Raw genomic sequence first — 21937 nt, forward strand, 5'->3', positions numbered from 1 at the left:
CAAGCCTGGCTGGCCGCCTGGGTCAGCCTGGGCGCTGCTGGGCAGTTTTTGGAGCCAGCCAGTGGGCGCTTGCTGGCCATCCCTATGTGATCTGGTCACCCTGTACCTGATACATGGTTCGTACTCCATAAATCTTCACCAGAATGACTATCACTATGAGGGAAATGGAAACGGTTTTCACCCAACATCTCTTCGTGGTGCTCACTCGGAGATTTGGGGCACAGATGTGTCTTCCCCTCAAGGACATGAGCACTGAAATAAAAGTTGGTGCCTAAAGTGGGAAGGCAATGCTTAGAGACTGAATTGCTTATGGTGGGATTTCAAGGAAAAAAGGGACCAGTGAACATTTCCTAACCTTGGCAGACACAGAGAACACGGGGACATGAAAGTGTTTTACTGTACCAGGAGTTCACAAATCTGTGGACAGCACACACCAGTGAGGATTCCACGTCATTGGGGAGGGCAGATGGGGTGGTGCTCAGGTCCTGGACAGAGACAGGGACAGAGCCCTTGGACCCACTGTTCACACAGCTTCACATTGGGAAGGGTCAGGGGAGAAGGAACAGGCGGGGTCGGGTGTAGCCCAGCTGTGGGTTTTGGAGAAAGATTGCATAGCTCGTTAAACCTTGTCCTTTTTTTTTTTCACTTTGCCCTGGGCAGCCAGGGTGCCTGCCCAGCACTTGGACAAGTCAGCACCCCTGCCCTGTTAGGGGTTCTGTCTTCCCCTCCCAGTAGGGCCATTTCTGATGGGGAGAGGACCAAGGTGTGGGGAAGGTTGGGGGGATAGAGGGAAGGCCTGTGGAGGGACCACAGGGGGACTGGGAAAGGCCCTGCTCCTCACATCCCCCCTTCCCTGGTTAAGGATTTTTTGCTGAAAGGGCCAAGGAAATGTTCGTGGGTGTAAACCCCAGAGGCCACAGTTCCTCTCCTGGGGAGCTTGGAGGTCACACTCGTGTAGGCAGCAGAGCTGGATGGTCGGTTTCTGGCCCCTGCAACCTCGGCACTGTCCTCAGATTCGGATGTGGAAAGTGCTGGAAAGAGAAAGAGCAAGAGGGGCTGAGAGGCTCTGGACTGGGTGGGTAAAGGTCCTCAGCAGAAACCAACCAGGCCCCGCACCCAACCCTGGACAGTTCCTCCAGGAGGGTGCAGAGGATGCAAACAATCTGCATGAGGGAAGAAAGGCCTGGAGGACCAGCTGTGCCCAGGGCATCCAACCCCCGACATAACCAAAGGGCCCCCAGTCTCTATCCTTCACCAGAGACTGGCCCTGCTGGGGGCAGAGGACTTCCCAGTCACGCACTGAGGGCACCTGGGCCTGGAACGTGACCTGCCTCCCGGCCCACACGGGGCCTGCCGGGACCACTGCTCTCGGGAGCAGTGACAGCGCCCCAGCCCCGCGGGGTCTCCTGGCTGCGGCCCCCATTCAGGCCTGCCCTGCCCATGCCAGCCCCTTGGGAAGGCACCTGAGGAAGTCGGGGGCCTTGGCGATCATGTCCTCGAAGTCGGCGAAGCCCAGCTTGCCGTCGCCGTCCAGATCGGCCTCCTCAATGACCTTGTCACACACGAGCACCACCTCGTCCTCGTCCAGCTCCGACTTGGTGAGCCGGGCCAGCGTCATCTCCAGGTCCTCCTTGCAGATGAAGTTGTCGGTGTTGAAGTCTGTGGGGTGGGGTCAGGGACGCTCAGGCCACTCTCCTCTGAGCTGGTCACACCAGATACCTCCCTGGCCCCTCTGTGCACACTCTGGGGACACCGGATCCTTGTCCTCAGCCGACAGGGACCAGGAGGTCTCACTCACGAGGCACCTCTTAACACCACATTCAACAAATCTGCATTCACAATCTGCACAAACCCCTACCATGACGGCAAGCCCAGCCTCGGCCTGAGACACTTCGAACGTCCAAATCTGAGGCCTCCTGGGAACTCTGGGCCCAGGCTAAACGGCTCTCCTGGCCTTGCCCCATGGTGGACCCTGTGTTCCCTCTAAAGCTAAGGAAACCAAGACCTGGCAAGGCCGAGTGACAGAATCAAGGTCAGATGGCTGCTTGGAGGGGAAGCTGGGATGCTGACCGGGGCCGGTTCGACGCTAAGACCCATGTTTTCTAAACTGCACCACGTTGCCTCTGGTCCCAAGTCAGACATGGAGGTCAGAAGACTCAGAAGCCCCCCAGAGAGAGGCCCCGTGGTTGGCTTTTGTGCACAAAGAGCGGGGAACGTGGTTTGATTCTACTCGGCAAAAGGCACTAGCACTGTCCACAGCTCAGCAAGATGTTCAGAGGGCCGAGCCACACACAGCCTCATCACAGGGAACTCGCACACCCTTCCGACTGCCTTTCAACCCAACTATCAGATCTTTGCATGTGCTATTTCTTCTGTCTGGAGCGCCCTTCCCATTTATCTGTCCAGCAGACTCCATTCATTCTTCAGGGAAAATAAGGTCAAGGAAGTGGGTGACCCTTGCTAGAGGTCAGGCCCCAGTTCCCCCCAGCACCAAACCCCAGGTCCCAGTTGCCTTTCTCCATCCCACCCGCCAGTCCGGGGTGGTAGGGGAGCCCTGGTTCTCCCTTCACTTGTCCCCACACCCGCTTGGCTGTGTGCCCTGCACCTCCCCTCTCTGGCAGACTACAGCCTTCCCAGGAGCAATGCCATGGGGTCCAACATTAGGGGGATGATGGTTGGAATCCGAGAAGCTTTTTACTTGAACCTTGTGGGCGTAGTTTGTTAAGGGTAGACAAGGTGGGTACCATGCCTCTGACGTGCAAACACAATGTGGGTGCAGAGATACATGTAGACCAAAGTCCCCTGAAATAAACGTGACAACTACAAAATGAAAAAACAGCCCAATGGGCCCCATTGCCTTGGGATCCCCTGGCTGATGAAAGATGCTGGGCACAGGAGGTTTGTCTGTGGCTCCTCTGGTCCAGGACGGACCCTCCCTGGGCCTCAAAGTTCCCATCTGAGCACTGTCTGAGGGTTTGACACCAGTCCCAGCCGCTGTCAGGCTCACAGCATACGAGCTCTGCAGCGTGAAGTTCTCTCCTATCGCCACAGGAGAAACCAAAAGCTTCGCAGTTGCTCGGCGCCCTCTGGTGGCCAGTGGGACAGTGGGTCCTGGGCTGGGCTGGGGTGAAATGAGGCCACCCTACCTCTGGCAGCAATTGCAGAAGTGGGAGGGGGGACCTAGAAGCCTACCTCTCAGCCCAGCCTCACCACCTGGCAGAGACCTCCTCTCCAGAACCCTGGCCTCTGCCAGTCTAGCTCCTCCAGGATGCCGAGTGATCTTTCTAGAACACAGGGCTTCCTGGCCTCACCTGAAACCCTGCAGTGGCCCCCAAACTCCTTGGCTGGCTCCTCACAGCCCAGCCCCAGTGACCTCTCCAGATTCACACCGCCCTCATCCCACCACATTCGTCTCCCCATCTTCTCACCACGCCCTGTGCTTTGTGGTGCTCCCTCTACCAGGTATGCCCACCCCCATTCTCCTGTTGACAAATCTCCTCCTGTCCTCCGAGGCCGTGCTGAAATGTCACCACATGTGAATTCCCCTCAGGCTAACCACCTGCCCTAGGTGGAGTGGGTCCCTCCCTCCTCTGCTCTCAGGACCCTGCAGATGTCTCTTATGCACTAGCTGTCCCCACTGGCCACTGTGCTGGGCAGGCACTCTTCAGAGTGTTCTTGGTGTCCCCAGCGTCCCCAGGGTGGGAACCAGCAGTAACTAGTGGCCTATGGAATGCCACCACCCGCACGCAGCATTACAGCCCCTCCTCCAGGCCCTCGTTACCGTAGATCTTGAAGGCGTAGTTTGCCTTGAGGTCGCGGGGAGCCGACTCACAGAGCACAGAAAACATGTCGACAAAGTCGTTGAAGGTGAGGTTCCCCTCGCCATCCTCAGAAAAAGCCTCCACAATCCTTTCCTTGAAGGGATTCTCCTGAAGAAAACAACCACAGCAGTCACCATAGGTGAAGGTTCACTGGGAGGAACCCAGAGCCCGACAGCTACGGCCTATGTGACCTTGAACGAGTGATCTAATCCCCCTGGGCCTCAGTTTCCCCATCTGTAAAATGGGGATAATAATTGCACCTACTTAACTGGGTTGTGAGATGGTTGAATAAGTTAAAGTATGTAAGGTGTTGGTATGAAGCCTGGCACCAGTGAGAGCTCTGCAAGCATCATGTCTTGTTATATTGTTCAGATGAGCACGGAGGGCTCAGCAGAACCAAGGTGTGCCCACTGGAGGCATCACCTCTTCTGAGGCAGGAGCAGGGATTAGTCCCATTGCCCAGGGAGTACATGGAGGCTCCTGCCTTGACATGCAAGGGAAGACAATGTTACTGAGTCCACGTTCGTACTGCTCACCACACGAGAGGCCAATGCATTGAGAAACGAGTTGTTTGGGCAAGGAATAGTGATGTTATTCGGAAAGCCAGCTAACCAAGAAGATGGTGGGCTCCTGCCCCAAAGAACCATCTTGCCTGAGTTAGAATTCAGGCTTCTTTCATACTAAAAGGGGAGGGAGTAAAGTCAAACACTTCCTATTTCCCATCAGCCTCCGGAGGGGAGGTGTTAATTTCTTCCTCCCTGTAGTCACTCACAGGTGGGCCTGGTCAGGATGTTTTCTGTGAGCTAAACAGAGGTATTTTAGCTTAACGCTCATTACCTGGGAGGCAGGGTTCCCAGAGACGGGCCATTATGTATAATTTAAGCTTAGAGGAAACATCCCTTTAGTGATTAACTTGGAATAGAATACAAAAGGTTCTTCCCTATTACAACAAGAGCCCAGGGCCTGGGCAGCTCTCAGCTCAGACCAAGATCACAGGGGGCAGAAGTGGGGCCCCAGAGGTGGGAGAACTGGGCTGGGACCAGCAGCAGGAGGCAGAGAGCCAGTCAGACCCCAGGCCAGCTGTCACCCAGCTCCTGTAAATTTTCCTAGACCAGCCCACAGGTAGGTGGGGAATTATACCAATGACTCCTTCCTCTGATCCCAACTCACTCAGGGCCCACCTCTCCTGGAGTCCTCCACCCCAGCTGGGCCAGCACTGGGCCACTCCACTCTGTGCCCAGCCCAGGCCAGCACGGGGGGCTGAGAGACAATCCCAGGGTTCCTGCCGAAGTGCTTCATACCCTCTAGTGAACCTCTGAGCCTGGAATCAAGCCCCTCTCTAGGCCAGGCTGGACCCTTGTCAGGGCTGAGCCTCTGGCTCACTGTCCCCCAGGACTGAGGGCATAACCAGGATACAGGCCCCAAGTGGATGCCATGTGGACACCACGTGGACACCCTGACACCAGAATCACACACCTGAGGTCTGGCAAGGGGCTCTTTGCAAAGACCCACAGCAATGTGCCCTAAAACCCCAAATGCTTTCTTACCGTTGGAGTGTATTTTATGTGTAAGGAACTCGGGAAATGAAACTCTTATGTCAAGCCTCACCTGGGAGCCTGTTAGAAAAACAGAATCTTGGACCCCACCCCCAGACCTACTGAACCTGAATCGGCATTTTGACAAGATCCCTAGGTGATTCCTGCGCACGTTAAAGTCTGAGAGGAGATGCTATGGGTGACCGTGCTGTGGGAGACAACAGCCATGCGAGGACGAGGCTAAAAAAATCACCTTAAAAAGCAGACACAAGCAAGATCTGCCAATGACAGCAGACGGGCCACTTAACACAGGGGCAAGCAGGTGAGCACAGGCCGACAGCCCTGTAGACTACAGGGCAGCACCAATCACGGCACCCTTACCGAGTAAGCTCATTTACTTACACACGTAGCTCATTTATTCACAGGGTGCAGATGAGGAAACTGAGGCACAGCTGGGGTTCAACTCAGGTCTGGGTGCCCCTGCTGCCCTGCCCATGCAGAGGGGCATATTCCCCAAACTCCCGGCCCCCCTGCCCGGCCTTCTCTAGCTGATCCCCCGGCTCCGCCGAGCAGCAGCCTCTCACGTACCCGGAGCTCCGGCATCTGGATGATGAGGCTCATGGGCACGTGGACGATGGGGCTCTTCCTGTAGTCCATCGGGACGAGGTTGGGGGCCAGCTCATAGAAGCGCGCGTGGAGCCTGCGAGGGAAGCAGAGAAAAAGTGCTGGAGGGGATGCGGTCCCCGGGCCCTCAGAGGCCCGGTGCCATCCTGCCTGCACCCTGGCCCCTCACGCTGGAGACCCACTTTGGCCAGGGGCTTGGGGAGACCACCTGCTCTGCCCACAGGATGGGGGATTTGTAAGGGAGGCAAGTTCTGCCCAGACCCCTATGCTGATGACTAGATTGTGTCCTGGCCGTTCCCATGACCACCAACACCATGGCCACTGCTGCCACTGCCCATCCCCCCACCCGCAAGGGCTTGCCATCTGATCTTATTTTTTTCCTCTTTGGACTCTCTTAAGAGTCTTCTATGTGCCAGGCATGTCACCTCTTACAGCTCAGCAAACTGAGGGCTGACGAGGTCAAAAGAGTGATTTGTCTAACACCACACAACTAGGAAGCCTCAGGGACCACGGCTGGAACCCGGGACCGGAAATCCAGAGCAGAGGCTCTTAACCCCTCCTCCCCATGCCGCCCCTGCCGTTCCCAACTCCTGACCTTGCTGAAGTCCTGGCCCCGTTTGCTACCCCTGCCCCCAGGCTAGGCCCTGAGCATTGGGTCTCTGGAAGAGCTTCCAGAAGCGCCCTGAGAACGGCCATCCACAACCTCTCTCCAGCTGGGGGCTGTCGGGATGGAGCCCACTGCCCTGGGCCTGGCCCTCCTCGCTGACGCGTCAGGTCCCCAGCTCCCTCTCACCCTCCCACCTTGCTCGGGGGGCCCTGGGACACAAGCCCACCTACATGCTGCGTGGACCCTCAAGGGTGTGAGACATCCTGACCCTGTCTCAGTTGGAAGCCCCTCCTCCATTATTCCTCTGCGGCCCTGTGTCCTGTTGTCCAGGTCCCTGACATCCCCAGGCAGGTACAATTGAGGTTCACATGAAATTGTGTCCAGGAAGTGCTGCCAGACAGGGGGACAGCTGTCAGGGGTATTGACGGGGGGCTGTGGTGAGGCCCAGGGCTGCTGGGGCCTGGATGGAGGGGTGACCCCATATCTCCGGGGCCCACCTTCCCTGCTACCCCCAAAGCCGGATCAACCCTGGTCTTCTTCTAAGTGGCCTGGCCCAGTGACATGCTCCTAGGCCCATCCTTAGCAGGCCCTTCAGCATAGCTACCCAATTCCCCCAACAGGGTCCATCCAACTCTTGTCACCCTGCCGCCCAGCCCTCTCCCGTAGAGCAGGTCACTGCTTGCCCAGCTCACACACAAAATGTCAGCCACTGTTTAGCAAATGCTCACTCTGTGCTGGGCTTTGGGTTAACCCCGTGTGCACTGCTTTACTCAGTTTAATCCCTAACCACCCCGAGAGGTAGCTATTAGTACCCCCACCCCTGTTTTTCCGGTGAGGAAGCTGAGGCTAAGGGGTTAAGCGTCTGCCCCAGGCCAGCACATCAGCACCTGGTTCAGAGAACCTGAACAGTAAACGCAAAGTAAATGCCATGAGCCCACTTGGCCAGTCACATGCTCCTATAAAAGGGCCTGAAATCACAAGGAATTTCCAAGGCTTGGAAACACAGACCTGGAGGGGAAAACCCAAATGCTGTCCTTTGGGTCAAAGGGGGGCAGCGGATAACAGAGTGACAGGATCAAGCTGGGACCCTCCACGAAGGGGCATTCGAGGACTTTCTTTGCTCTTACTTTCGGCATTGAGGAAAAATTTGCCCTTTTTTTATACTGTCCCCAAACATGGAACCTGGACTATATGTCACACTTTATGCATCTGGTTTCATGTGCTTTTGACAGGACCATAGTATTTGCAATGGTTACATTTCCCACTTGACCTTGACATTTGGGATGTGATGTTGGGGTGTTTGAGGGTTGGCTTACACCTTCAAAGTTTTGTGGGGTGGCTGCAGCAGGGACGTGAGTCAGACTGAGGTGGAGCCCTGCCTACACCTCTCACTATCTGCGTGGCCTTGGGCGAGTAGGTTAACCCACTGGAGAACAGTTAAATGTGGATTGTCCTACCCTCCTCACACTTGTGAGGATTAAAAAGGATGGCGTTAGTATTTAAAACCACCTGGCCTCAACTGGTAGCTATTAGCGTTTTGCCTGCCATGTCAGGGGCTCCCTGCAAGGGGCGAGGATTTGGGAGAAGGCCTGTGGGTATTAGTGGAGTTGAGGAGGTGTCTTCTGGGGTACGAAGGCCAGCTTCTGCCCTGGGACAGAGATGTGTTCTGACTCTATGCCTATAGTGATATTGGAATTTTTTTTTTAAGGAAAACTCTAGGAGAATTTGGAAAGATGAATCGCTGTGGGAAAAACTCCAAAAACTGTCACAGAACTGAATTCCTGTACCCCTCCTCCCAATAAAGGGCACTACTGAATTCAAGAAGATGTACATATTAGTCCTATCATAAGTTCCAGGGGCAGAAACAATACCTATGCTACTTGAACTGTTCCAGAGCATGGGGCAAAAAAGTGAAAGCCTCCCAGTTTATTTTAGGAAGTTAATAAGAACCCTGCTACCAGAACCTAGCAGGTAGCATCCAAAATGGACCAATGGCACTTACACATACAGATGCAAAAATCTTATAAAATAACATATTAGTAAATCAGGTCCAACAGCATTTGAAAGGATAAATCATTGGGACCAAGTAGGATTTATTCCAGGAATGCATGGATGGGTCAATGTTTGGAAATCTGTGACTATAAATCACATTAATAGGCAGCAAAAAATATTTTGATCAACTTGATAGCTGCACTTATGACTAGATGGTTGTATGCACACAGAAAAATATCTGAAAAGTGTACACCACATGTTTACACTGATGGTCCCTGTAAGGCAGGAGTGGAGAGGAGTGATAAGAGAAGGCCAACTTTCACTTTTACTTTACCTACTTCTGAACTGAGTTTTTAGAGTATTTATTAATAAAAATAAAAAGTGGGCTTCCCTGGTGGCGCAGTGGTTGAGAATCCGCCTGCCAATGCAGGGGACACGGGTTCGAGCCCTGGTCTGGGAAGATCCCACATGCTGCGGAGCAACTGGGCCCGTAAGCCACAACTACTGAGCCTGCGCGTCTGGAGCCTGTGCTCCCAACAAAAGAGGCCGCGACAGTGAGAGGCCCGCGCACCGCGATGAAGAGTGACCCCCGCTTGCCGCAACTAGAGGAAGCCCTTGCACAGAAACGAAGACCCAACACAGCCAAAAAAAATAAAAAATAAATAAATAAATAAATAAAGTGCAGTTCCATAAAAAAAATAAAAATAAAAAAAAATAAAAATAAAAAGTATTCTTAAGGTATATATTAATTTTTTCAATAAAAAACTTAAAATCCTTAGTCAAACATAAGCAAAAGGACACTCTCTACCTCAAATCAACACCTAACATTATACTTAAATGATAAAACTACTACAGACATTCCCATAAAAGTGGGATTCCTACCGTCACCATCATTATATAACATGTCCCCCGTGAGTGCTAGTCAATGTAATTAGAAAAATAAAATAGTATATCTAAATATTGGAAAGGAGGATGAAAATTATTATTTGCTGGAAAACCAAAAATAATCAGTTTAAAAACTATTTGAATGAGGACTTCCCTGGCAGTCCAGGGGTTTGGACTCCGTGCTTCCACTGCAGGGGGCACAGGTTCGATCCCTGGTTGGGGAACTAGGATACCACGTGCTGTGCAGCACAGCCAAAAAAAAAAAAGTTAGTAAAAAAAAAAAAACTATTTGAATGAGAAAGAGCTCAGTAGCTCTTCTACACAATAGTTTTTCTACCAGCATTCACCTATTCAAAAATATTATATAACAGAAGATCTAATTCACAATACAAAATCCCCCTCCAAAAACCCCCAAACAACTAAGTATAAAATAAATATGAAATGTGTACAAAGAAAACCATGAAGCTTCACCAAAGGATGTAAAATATTTAGGGAGTTAGATAACTTTCCTGATTGGAAAGGCTTACTGCTGTAATGATGGCAATCTTCTCTTCATTTTCCTGTAAAATGAATACACTCTTAATTGAAATCTGCAAATGATTTATTTGAGATCTTGCCAACCTGATTCAAAAGTTTGTTTGGAAGAATAAACATAGGAGAGTGGGGGAAAAACCCTGAAAAAAGAGTAACTGGGGAGATATTTGTCCCGTCAGATGTTAAAACATAGTTTAAAGCTATTATAAGTAAAACCATATGGAATAGACATTGGCATAGAAGAGGCAGACCCAAATATAAATGAGAATTAGTCCAAGACAAACAGCATTTGAAATCAGTGGGGAGAAGATGGATTCTTCTGGAAGTCACAGACTGGTTGGTGGTCCACATTCATGTCTAGCTTTCATGTAAAATAATGCTTTAAAACTTAGCTGCCAACATTTACAGATTAAACAATTTTACATGAAAAACCTGGATTTCCCCAAGGCCACAACCACCTGGGGCTCAGGAACAGCAATTTCTGCAGATCCTGGTCCTAAAACATTCCTGTCGGATTACACGGCTTCATTTATTTGCAGTGCATGTTGGCCCCCACAGACAGCTGAGTTTGAGACCCTTGGGATAGTCAATAAACGATTTGGGGACAGAAGACAAAAGAGATGTAACAGCCTGTGTGATTGAGGAAGTAGGGAAATGGAGACTCATGCATGGCTGCTGGAGGGCAATTTAGCAATAAAAATCAAAAGCCTTAAAAATGTCCACACCTTTTGATCCAGAAATCTGTTAGAAATGTATTCTAAGGAAATAATCCCAGACGCGTGGGCTATATGTCATGGTGTCCCAAGGATGTGCACTGCAGTGCTAATTATAATGGTGAAAAGCTGAAAATCTAAATGTCCAACCAAATGAAGAGGTGGTGAGATCATTTTTTTATCTTATTTAGTTTTACAAGTTGCCTAAGGAAAAGCAATTTAAAGCAAATTACAGAACAACCTGATCCAAATTTCCGATAAACACACACAAAGGGAAAATATGTAAACATTATTTACCCAGAGGTTAAAAACAGCCGTTATTTCTGGGTGGCAGGATTACAGATAATTTTTGGTCTCTTTTGACTGGCTTTATTTTCTAATTTTTCTACAGTCATCATGTATCACAGGTGAAATAAAAAATTAAAAGTAATTAAAATAGATTATACAGAGTTTTTAAATGGTTGAGAAAATAAAATAGATGATAAAGTAACAAATAGGCAAACACCCCAGGGTGCTAGCTGGGCCTCTTTGTGCTTAGGAGCAGAGGCTAACTGGGGGCAGGGGAGTTACCTATAGCAAAGAAGGTGGCTGAATGGGGGGCTGCCCACTCAGGCTCAGCGTCGGGGTGGAAGAGCTGTGCCCTGGGGAGCAACTGGATCCACCCAGGTTTGTGTGTGTGTATGTGAGTACGCAGGAAGGAGGGGAGCGGGGGAGGGGAGGGGAAAACTGCCCAGATGGGTATCTGTGACTCAGTATCACTGACCCAAGGCTACCAGAGAGCTGGGCCCCAAGCTGCAAAGAAGAATCTGCTGCTCACGTTTCCTCCTCGCCATCTGGTCAGTACTCAGGGTGCAGCCCACCCAGAAAACCATCCGGGTGGGGGTGGGGTAACAGCGCTGGAAGGCCCCTGGGAGGAGGGCCCTGGGCCTCGGGCCTGGCTCTGTCATTGACCTGCTCTGTGTTGCCGGCCGGGTCCTCGCTCCTGGCCCTCTCTGGGCTCAGGGCCTCGGTCGTCCCGCCTGGACCTGAGATGTGAACAGCGTGGAGAGGGCTCGCCTGGCAGGGGTGATCAGTCACACTGGCTCTTGCTGGGGCCCAGAGAGAAGGTTGGAGAAAATCGAGGGGGCTGCAACTGGAATCGAGCCATCGAGGCCACGCCTGGTCCCCCAGGGACAGGTAATCCCACACGCTGCCTGGCCTCACGACCCTTCCTGAGGGTGGACGGGTGGGCAACAAAACTCCAAGCAGCCTGTGTTGTGCTGAACAACACTGTCACCCCTGCCCTCCCAGCCACTGGAGTCTGTGGAAAAACAGCCCCAGGGGGCACTGTCATCCCCATACTGCAGAGGTGGCAACTGAGACATGGCAGGTGCTACACAGTGGGGACCAGATCCCAGAGCTCCTGCTCCCAGTGGGGCTTTACCCCCTCCCCCTCCCCACATGACCACTCTGCAGAAAGAGCAACGGGTCTGGTCCCCAATGAGTGCTAACACAGAGGTGGGGCCTGAAGGAACCAGTGACAGAGCAGGCAGTGGGGGACTCAGAAAGTGCGTCCAGCTGCCAGAAGGGGTCCTTTCCCCCCTTTGTGGACTCCAGGCCTGGGCTGAACTACAGAGGCTGGCACTGAAGGATGCAGAGCTGGGCAGGCCAGGGCTGTGGGGAGCCAGGAGACCCCCTACCCCTGCTCAGACCACCCACCTGCCTGGGGCTGATCATTTGCCAAGAGACGAGGGTCACCCCCAAAGGCCCCTCAGGTTGAATCCAATTCCTGGCCTGGCCTTTGAACCACTCTCCTCCCCCAAGGGCAACCTTGCTGCTCTCAGTAAGATCACTGGGGATGGGGCAGGGTGAAGCAGGTCTGTGCCCTTGACCCCGCTGCTCCTAGCCTGGAATGTTCTCCCCTTGGCCAACCCTACCCATCCTTCACCCACACACTCTTCAAGCGCTTACTGGTGCCGTGCCCAGTGCCAGGCATGGGGAGCCTGTGTCCTGCCTGACTGCAAGTCCGGGGGAAGCTGGGCACCTGAGCCATGAGCCCACAGAGCCCCTAAAAAGGCTGCAAAAGCAGCTGTGTGAGAGCTGGGGGACAGGGAGTTGGGGGCTCACAGAGTAGATGACTCTGGAGTGGGTCTTGAAGGACATGCAGGAATGCAGTGGGAAGATGAGAAAGGCAGCGGGGCAGCCAGTGCCAAGGCCTGGGGACAAGCTTTTGCTGCCAGAACAGAAATGATGGTGGGCCTCCCAGGACAAGCAGTCTGGGCCCGGTGTCTACAAAGGTGGGAAGTCAGGATGGCAGGAGCTCCCTGTTACAGAGGACAAATGTGGTGAGGCTTAAACGAGGATTTGGGCCAAGAACTCTGAAAGGTAAGAGGTGCCACGGGAATGCCAGGGTGACCGCTGTGTTGTTACAGTTCTGAGGACCATCTGTCCAAATGGGAAGCGCACCCCACACCTCACTCAAGCTACAGACCGAATTCCATTTATCAAACACCACACCTTGGCTTTCCTGCCTCTCAGCAACAGGGGAGGTAGCATTATCCCCGTTTTATAGAAGAAACAGAGGCTCAGCGAGGCTCAAAGCTTGTCAGAGCTGGGAAGTAGAGCCCAGGTCTGCTGATGCCAAGGCCTGGGGGCTTTGCCCCTGACCCTGCTTCTCCAAGGTGGTAGGAGTGGGCATCCCTGCCCACCAGGGGACAGGCTGGAAAAGCAGCCTGGGCAGAAAGGAAGGACCGAGGGACACCGTCTGAGCAGAGTGGTCATGGCAGTGACAGACCACAGCTCCCTTGGGAAGTGTAACAGGCTCTCGCCCCAGCCTGCCCATCGACCTCCAGGGAAAGTGATCCTGAGACCTTGCTGGCTTTTAGTGCCACCTGATAGCCCAGGGAGGGGGGGCCTGGCAAGGCCTGTGGGGCCAGGTTTCCTGGCATTCTGTGAGTCCTGCCCACCATCTGGTCCTGGGGCTCTGAGGCTGCCAACCCCCTTCATTTCTCCTGTCTAGGCCCACCCCACCCCCAAAGAAAGGGAAGAGACCCCTGGTGGACAGCTCAGGGGCGGTGGTGGCATTGCCTGCCATGCCCCTGCCTTTAGGACCTCCCAGGAGTGGCAGGACATCAGAGCCAGAGGGCTCTTAGGGATCTCTAGTCTAACAGACAGGGTCCCCCCTTAGTCTGACAGGTCCCAGGGTGCAAGGAAATAACGAGGACCCTGGAGTCAGAGGCCAGGTCTTCAGTCCCTGGCTGGGCGACTTTGGCCAAGTTGCTAAGCCCCACCTGTAAAGTGAGGATAAAAGGATTCTCCTGTTACAAGGGCACAGTGAGGATTAAATGAGAATGTTCCTGAAACCGCCCACCACGGAGCCTGGCATGCAGCAAACAGACGTTCGATTCTTGGCAGAAGGATGTGGGCCGGGGGTGGGACGTCTCGAGTTCCCACAGCAGCCTGCGCTCGGCTGCTGATGGGGGTGGAAAAGCTAGTCCTCAGCCAGTGCGGCACCACCCCCAGCCCCCTGCCTCTGCCCCCAGGGTCCCCGGTCCCACCCCTGCCCCTGCCCCAGCTCCAGAGGGGTGAACAAGAGCCACACTTACTTGAGGATGTCCTTCTTATTGAAGAAGGTGCAGTCCTGTGGAAGGAAAACACACATTTAGTTGGTTGTCCTTCCTCCCTCAGAGCCACACGGGAACAGCCAGCCCTGGACTTGGGGCAGCAGAGTCACTACCAGCCCTCCCTGCCCCAGCCCATTGCAGGGAGCAGTCTAGTGGGTCCAGAAGCTGCCTTCCGAAGCTTTTGACCTGAGCCAGGGAAGCGAGTGCGTGGCGTGGGGGGCTGGGAGGCAGGCGTAGGGTAGGGCATTTGGGAGGCAGATGGAGAGTTCAGAGGTGGATGCCATTGATTTGAGGGGCCAGGAGATACCCTGTGGGACACCCGGGGGAAGTGGCTGGGAGACAACTCGGGAGACAAAACAGGAGTGAGGACTGACAGGGTCACCGCATTGCCCAGCGGCAGGGGGCACGGTCCATGCTGCAGCCCCTAAGAATGGTGCCTCGTCGTGGGTGGTGTGTGTCCTGAGTGGTCGCAGGCAGCAGCCCCGTGGTCAGAGGCTGAGAGTTCCAGGCACACAGACTGGGGAAGCACCAGCATCTAACTGGTATCTGAAGCCACAGGAAGAGATGAGGTTAGAGAAGGCAGTGAAGAGGCTGGGGAGTGGGAGAAGAAGGGGCCGAGGAGGAGAGGGGGAGGAGGAAGGCGGGCAGGGGGGAACTGGCAGCATCTGGACAGAGGCCAGGGTGCGGGCTGCTGGGGACCCCCAGGTAGGCATGACTCAGGGCTGGGGCAGCACTCGGATCCTGAGTTCACCCAGATTATAAACTCATCTTGGGGATCCTGCCTTTGTCTGGATAACCCACCTCCTACAGTCACGCCTCTGTCCACAGCTCCGCCTGCCTGGTGATGAGGCTACTATGCCAGGCCTTGTGGGAAGTATGGGGGTGAAAAGGACCCAGCACTTCGTAAAATGTCCAACCATGAAGGGCTTTCGTGCTCCTCTCCTGCTGTTTGGCTCCTCCACCTCGGCCTGTCGTTGAAGCATGAGGGAGCCCAGAGCCCAGAGCTGGTGGGGCCTCCTGGGGCGGTATGCTGACCAGAGCTGGCTCCGACGAGGGACTAATGGCCACGGTACAGGCTTGCAGACAGCCCGTGGATGAGACCTGGAGCCCTGGGCCCCAGGGCAATTGCACTGCACATTGAGGAGGACCCAAGAAAGCAGGCCCACAGGATGCCTATCTAGGGTTTCCAGTGGGCACCTGAAGGAGAGCCGAAGAGGGGAGAGTTGGTGGCAATTTCCAGGCCCTAGTTAGCCCCACAAGTCTGTCCTGAGCCACCTGCTGCTCGGTGGGAGTTAGACTAAGGACCCCCATAGTCTGGCCCTTCTCGGAAACATAGGGGCTTCTCCTGGGGGGCTAGGCTTTGCTTTCGGTGATAGCTCCCCTGTAGGGGCCAGGAGAGGCTCAGGCTGGGGAAGCAGTGCCCCCTCCCCACCCAGAATGGGCAAAGAACTCTGTGCCCCACAGGCCTAAGACTCAGGCTGAAGCCCGTGTGGGCTGATTTCTCAGCAGACCCCAGAAACCTGGAGCAGGCAGCAAAGGCCACCCAGCTGGGCCTTCCAGGCACAGACCTCTCTCAGCCCCACAGCTGGTTCTACGTCCTGAAGCTGCCAGCGAGAAGGGCCAGAGCGCTTCCAGCCAGCATGGTGGGGGTGTCGGCGTAACTGGGGATGGGGAGAGGTCCTGGTTTCTGCTCTCTTTCCCCCTGGCCTATCCTCTTCCCCCTCCCCTCTCTTCTCTCCTCTCTCCTATCCCCTGGGTTGGAAAGGAAGTATCTGGGTCCTGACCTGAGGGTTTTATTGGCAATAAATGTGAAAGCTTCTCACACGACTCCAGTCCCTTACCACAACTACTTACATCTGTCCACATCAATGGTCCTCAAGGTGTGGTTCCTGGACCAGCAGCATCGCCATCACCTGGGGACTTAGTGGAACTTTAGATTCTCAGGCTTCTCTCCAGAACTACAATCAGAAACTCTGGGGATGAGGCCCAGCAATCTGCATTTTTAAAAGTCCTTCTAGAGATGCTGATGCTTGCTAAAGTGTGAGGGCCTCTGCTCTAGAGCAGAATCACCTGGGGAGCTGTTTAAACTCCCTGTGTCCCCTCCCATCACCACCAATGGACCCCAGATCAATTACATCAGAATCCCTGAGGGTGGATCCAGGCATCAGCAGTTTTCAGAGCCATCAGGTGATTGCAACGTGCAGCCCAGCCTGAGAACCACACCACAACCAGTCCATAATTACCATGGGCTGGCCCGTGGGGGCTCTGAATATCCAATTTTGTTTAATCCTCATCACTAGCCTATGGGCGGGGGTTGGGGGGGGGGCAGGCATTACCTTCCCATTTTATAGATGGGAAAACCGAGGTTCAACGAAGTTGAACAGCTTGCCCTAAATTGCACACGCAGACCTGGGCTGGGCTGGAACTCAGGCCTATGTACTTCTTTTTTTTAAAATTAATTAATTAATTAATTTTTATTTTTGGCTGCATTGGGTCTTCGTTGCTGCGCACGGGCTTTCTCTGGTTGCGGCAAGTGGGGGCTACTCTTTGTTGTGGTGCGCGGGCTTCTCACTGCAGTGGCTTCTCTTGTTGCGAAGCATGGGCTCTAGGTGCGTGGGCTTCAGTAGTTGTGGCACGTGGACTCAGTAGTTGTGGCACACGAGCTCTAGAGCGCAGGCTCAGTAGTTGTGGTGCACGGGCTTCGTTGCTCCACAGCATGTGGGATCTTCCCGGGCCAGGGCTTGAGCCCATGCCCCCTGCATTGGCAGGCGGATTCCTAACCACTGCGCCACCGGGGAAGCCCCCTATGTGCTTCTTGACCACTGCCCACTGAGTGGAAACAGAGCCACGGTCCACCCAGCACCGTCATACACCAACCACTCCACGTCCTGCTTCCACTGTGTATTCCCATATCTGGTACATGGTGCATGCTCAATAGAGACTGGTGGAATGAATGGCCAGACTTTTCCATATAAACCTTCCACAGCAGTTAACATTATCATTTCACTGGCTGGGGAATATCTCACTGAAGGCATTGGCCCTGCTTAACCTAAACTTTCTCATCTTTCTGAACATTTAGCCACAGCCATTTCTAGGTTTTCAACATTACCAATAAAGCTGCCATGAACCTGTTCGTCGACTGATGTTTTGCTTTTTCTTCTGCTGACTTACTTCCCTGGAACTCATCCCAGGGAGGCAGCTCTTGGGGAGGAACATGGCAGGTGCCTTAAAAGCTTCTCAGGGCTATGAGTAGCCTGGCAGCATGGCAGAGGAAAAGGTTTAGTAGTCAGATTCAAATTCTCGTCTTGCTTTGGACCCTTAGGCAAGTTCAGTCTCCTGTTGGAACCTCAGTTTCCGCATCTGTAAGATGGGGATACTGCGTCTTGGAAAGGGGCAGTGAGAGGAGCAAATGAGATAAGATGCAGGAAGCCTTTAGGCCACAGCTTACCCCGTTTTGTGCAACAGCTCCACCCAGTACCCCATGTCCCAAAGGCATCCCTTCAGAGCCCGCAGCTCTGTGTCTGTTCCCACCCTGAAGACACCAAACAAAAACCCTGCCCCCCTCCATCTACTCAGCTGCCCAGGGAGCTACTGCCATAGGTCTGCAGGAACTCTTTCCTACACTCCACTGAGAACAAATGTCTGGTCACTGCTTGGCCCCTGGGAGTTCACAGGGATAGGTCTTCAGGGAAGAGTCCCAGCTCAAGTTAGGGTCATGAGGGGTGGGAGGGAGGGAGGGGGCCTAGCCCAGGAGAGATGGGCCCTCAGGACTCTGGCAGCAGAAGACAGGGCAGGCTGGGCTTTTATAGTAGAAGCTCAGATGTTATGCCAGTTAAGGCTACAGTTCCTCCTCTAAGCTTATATTCATCCTGTTCTCCCACCTGGAGTGCCTTCCCCACCTTGTCCAGCTTGTCCAAATCCTTTCCATGCTCCAAAGCTCAACTCAAGGGTACTTTATCCAGGTAGCCTCCCTGCCTCCCATCTCCCACATGCCTGGTCTGCCTGTGCCAGTGGTCCTGAGCCGAGCCATAGCCAGTCCCAGCTGGAGTGGACTCTCCATCCAGCTCTGCCAGCTCAAGCCTCAGCACCGCCCAGCTGACCATCACACAGCTCAGCTGACCCCTGCAAGAGCCCTGTGACATGAGCACAGCAGGGCTAGTAATCATTCCCATTTTAGAGGTGGGGACACTGAGACCCAGAAGAGGACAATGGCTTACTAAGGCCTACAGCATCTATGGCCCAGCCATGACTTGAACCCAGGACTTCAGAATCCCTGGAGTTCTTTCCACTCCTTAGAGCCGTGCTTTAACAAGTATTCATTCATTCAGACAACATTCTCCACTGCCTCTTCTGTGCCTGAGCAGGGGACACACAGGAAGTGGGATGGAGGGGAAACAGACAGTGATGACTGGGTATAAACCATTCTGTGGCCACAAGAAGGATTGGGGGAGGGCATCAGGGAGCCTGTCCAAAAGAGGTGAGGCCTGGCATGGACAGAAAGATAGGCCAGATGGTGCTGATGAAGAAGTGAGGGGAGGGCGCCAGGAGAACAAGGCCAGAGGTGAGGCCATGCTTGGCTAGAAGCCCTTCAGTGTGCCTGAAACTTAGGGTGCCAGGGGAGGGACTAAAAATGAGGCTGGAGGCTGGCTGAGCCCAGATCAGGCCAGGGTGAGGTCTGCTCTGTACTCCGCTCAGGCTATTATCCCAAGACACTGTGGAATTCCAGGGAGAGGAGAGGGTCACACCCATGTTTTAGAAAGATCCTTCACATCTCTGACCCTGTACTTCTGCTCCAGGCATTCATGACCTATATAGGGACAACTCCCTAGGGTCTCCCACCACAGTGGGGGATTAGTTAATACACATACGATGCAACTCTTGGTCCACAGATTCTTTTTAAAGAAAAAATTGTTTTACATTGGTGATGCACATTGTGTCTGTTGAAAGAAAATGGGAAGGAGTGAGAAGCGGATGGAGTGAGAAACTGAGAGATTGCGGTAGCAGCACGCGGGTGGCTGGAGGGTGCAGAACAGGGTGGGGTGGGGAGGCAGCAGTTACATTTTCAGTTACACGACACTGAGAGGACTCACCCAGGGCCCTGGCTATGGAGATCGAGGATGGGATCCCCAGGTGAGCCCCCAAAGAGGGTGAGAGTTACAGGACTCGTTCTCGACTGAAAACATAGGCCATAGTAGAGCAAACAGCAGTGGAGGCTCCTGGGGAAGGCGGTGAGCTCTTGGTTGTTTGAGGGGTCTAGGGGCTGGACCTGGAAGGCAGAGAAGTGGTCTGGGAAGAAATCTGAACTTTGGGAATCACTGGCACCTGGGGACTGAGGAAGAGGGCAGGAAACCCTGGAGATCAGTTGGGGGAGGGGTGGCTGTTACCCGGGGTCACCCCCAGCTGGCCTTCACTGGCCTGGCCAACTGGACAGTCTCAGGGAGGGAGACGTGGGGCTCTCAGGTTTCACAGCTCTCGTTTCTCCCACCAGGCCCAGCCTCTGGCAAAGGATCAGAACCCAGCACTGGGCCTGACTCCGAACGGTAACTCAATGCCAGGCCAGACTGAGTGGGAACCCAGGTCCCCATGCCCACAAGGCTACTCTTCTGAGCATGGTCTACCTGCTTGCCTGGGCCCAGCTCCAAGTCTTTACCCAAGCTGTCCCCTCTGCCTGGAATGCCTCCTTCGGGGCCCTGATGGGCAAAATCCTACTGATCTTTCAAGGGTCTGCAAGCGCTGCATTATTTCTGAACCTACCAGTCGAAGCAAAGCCCCCCCTTTCCTCCAGGTCTCCCACTGCCCCCTAGTGCCCTCCCCTAGAGCACACTCACCACCTGCCTCTCACTGGAGGCAAGGGGCTGTGTCTGCAGACAGTGAGGGCCTTAAGGACATAGAGCACACACAGCCCCCAGCCCCAACAAAAGGAGTGAGCCTTGGATTCACAATTCAAATTCTTGTGTGAACCTTCACTGTGCAGGGTACCGAATGGCTCCTCAGCCTTTGTTTACGCTACTGTAAAATGGGGCTAAATAATCCACCTCCCTGTGATGATCAAATGCGTTGATGCATAGAGAGCCTCCATTAGAGCGCTGCGTACACAGAAGGCGCCTCCACGTGAGGCCCTGAGAAAGCAGTGTTATTGACAACCAGCACTTCCAGGAGGAAAAGGGCCTTTATTTTACTTGTGCCCACACCAGAGGACCCACACTTCAAGCTCGATTCCAAAATAAATATTCACGAAGGCAACAGGCAGCTGTGGAGACCCTGCTGGTGTTCATCTCCCCCAAGCACTCCACACAGGCCACAACACAGTCCAGCCCCCTCTGCCTGGCACAGTCAGGAAAGAAGCATCAGAGTTGGGCCTGGGAGGGTAAGTGAAATCATTTGGAGACCGGGGAGCGGCATCCCCGAGCACGGGCAAAGAGAGGGAGGAAAGAGCCCGGCGTGTCAAGGGAATGCGGATAGTTCCGGGGCAGCTGCAGTGCGCAGGGCAGGGAAGGGGCCTGGGCAGGCTGGCCAGGGCTCTGGGCAAGCCAGGAGGCTGGGCTCCATCCTGCAACCACAGAAAAGTTTGTACATGAGTGGGAGGGCATTGGGATCTGATCTGGACAGCTCCCTGGCTCTGGAGGTGGAGGGACTCAGGAGGGTCTAAGGGGGTGGCTGCTGGGGGCCTGAGGGAGTTTGGAGAGATGACCACGTAAGACTGGTACCTGGCTTGCCTTCTTGCTCCAATTATTTCCATACTGGGGCCATACGGAGAGACCCCAACCTAGAATGGCATTTGGGTGCTGATGCACTTCACTCCCTACCCAGCTAATTTCTACTTTACAAAGACTCACTCTCCTGGGCTGCTTCCCAGGTTTTAGGGGGGTAGGGAGGTAGGGGGGTAGGGGGGTTGGGGGGTGGGAGGGTCCTCCCTCCAGCCTACGTTTAAGGACTCCATCTCTGCGCCAAGGTGGGCGATGGGAGGAGTAGTCGGGGAAGGGTTCGGGTCCAGCCTGGGGCCAAGAGCAAGAAGTCTGAATGAGAGAGAGAGGAGGGGGGAAGCTGGAGCGAGGGACGCCTGCGAGAATCTTTTAAGTGGAAAGCGCTCTCATTCCTCGGGTAGGTAAACTGAGGCTCGGAGAAGTCACCGGCCCAAGGTCAAGCGTCGAGCTGAAGGCAGAAGCAAGGTTTGAACCCGGTGAACCGGCTGTCGGGAGGCCTCGGCAAGAGACGGGAAAAAGAAGGGAGGAGCCGAGGGGCGACGCTTCGGGGGCCGGGCGACGGGCTCACCTGGTAGTTGTCCAGCTGCTCTTCGGTGAAGATGGTCTGCTTGTTCCCCATGGTGGCTGCGGCGCCGTCGCTTGCTCTCCCGGGGACCGCCTCCCATCAGCGGCCGCCGGAGCCCCGCGCCCGCGGCCCTCGTCAGCCCCTCGGCGGGCAGCTTCCGACGGCCGCCGGACCCGCCGCCCGGCCTCAAGGCGCCGCGCCCCGCAGCCCACCCGGCGGGGGCGGGGCGGGAGCCTGGGAGGAGGGGAGCGGACCCCAAGCGCGGCGACTCCGCCCCGCGGCGGGGAGAGGGCGGGCACCCGGCTCCCAGCTGCCGAGCTCCCCGGGCCCGCCAGGGGGCGGCCTGGCCGCGGGA

General features: G+C 54.5%; 1 protein-coding gene across 2 annotated transcripts; it reads right to left on the reverse strand.

The window, feature by feature from the left end:
- Nucleotides 1-379: 379 nt before the first annotated feature.
- CIB2 (calcium and integrin binding family member 2) lies at nt 380-21793 on the reverse strand. Of its 2 annotated transcripts, XM_059915426.1 has the most exons (6): nt 21586-21791; nt 14296-14330; nt 5945-6056; nt 3782-3929; nt 1464-1659; nt 380-1031 (listed from the first exon to the last, which is right to left on the reverse strand). In XM_059915426.1, exons 1-6 carry the CDS (start codon nt 21634-21636, stop codon nt 1010-1012), a joined length of 564 nt encoding a protein of 187 aa, XP_059771409.1. In that variant the 5' UTR covers nt 21637-21791; the 3' UTR covers nt 380-1009. The 2 variants fall into 2 exon arrangements, with proteins under 2 accessions (XP_059771409.1, XP_059771408.1); XM_059915425.1 differs by having other exon boundaries at nt 380-1659; nt 21586-21793.
- Between the last annotated feature and the right edge of the window lie 144 nt (nt 21794-21937).

This window comes from Balaenoptera ricei, chromosome 2, assembly GCF_028023285.1.
Source record: "Balaenoptera ricei isolate mBalRic1 chromosome 2, mBalRic1.hap2, whole genome shotgun sequence".
NCBI classification, from domain to species: domain Eukaryota; kingdom Metazoa; phylum Chordata; class Mammalia; order Artiodactyla; family Balaenopteridae; genus Balaenoptera; species Balaenoptera ricei.

Excerpts from the sequence above, each read along its gene's own strand:
- CIB2 (XM_059915425.1), bottom strand. The coding sequence starts at position 21,636 with ATGGGGAACAAGCAGACCATCTTCACCGAAGAGCAGCTGGACAACTAC. Across the intron at positions 14,331-21,585 it reads AGCAGCTGGACAACTACCAG|GACTGCACCTTCTTCAATAA; the intron begins GTGAGCCCGTCG and ends TTCCTTCCACAG. Across the intron at positions 1,660-3,781 it reads CTACGCCTTCAAGATCTACG|ACTTCAACACCGACAACTTC; the intron begins GTAACGAGGGCC and ends CCCACCCCACAG.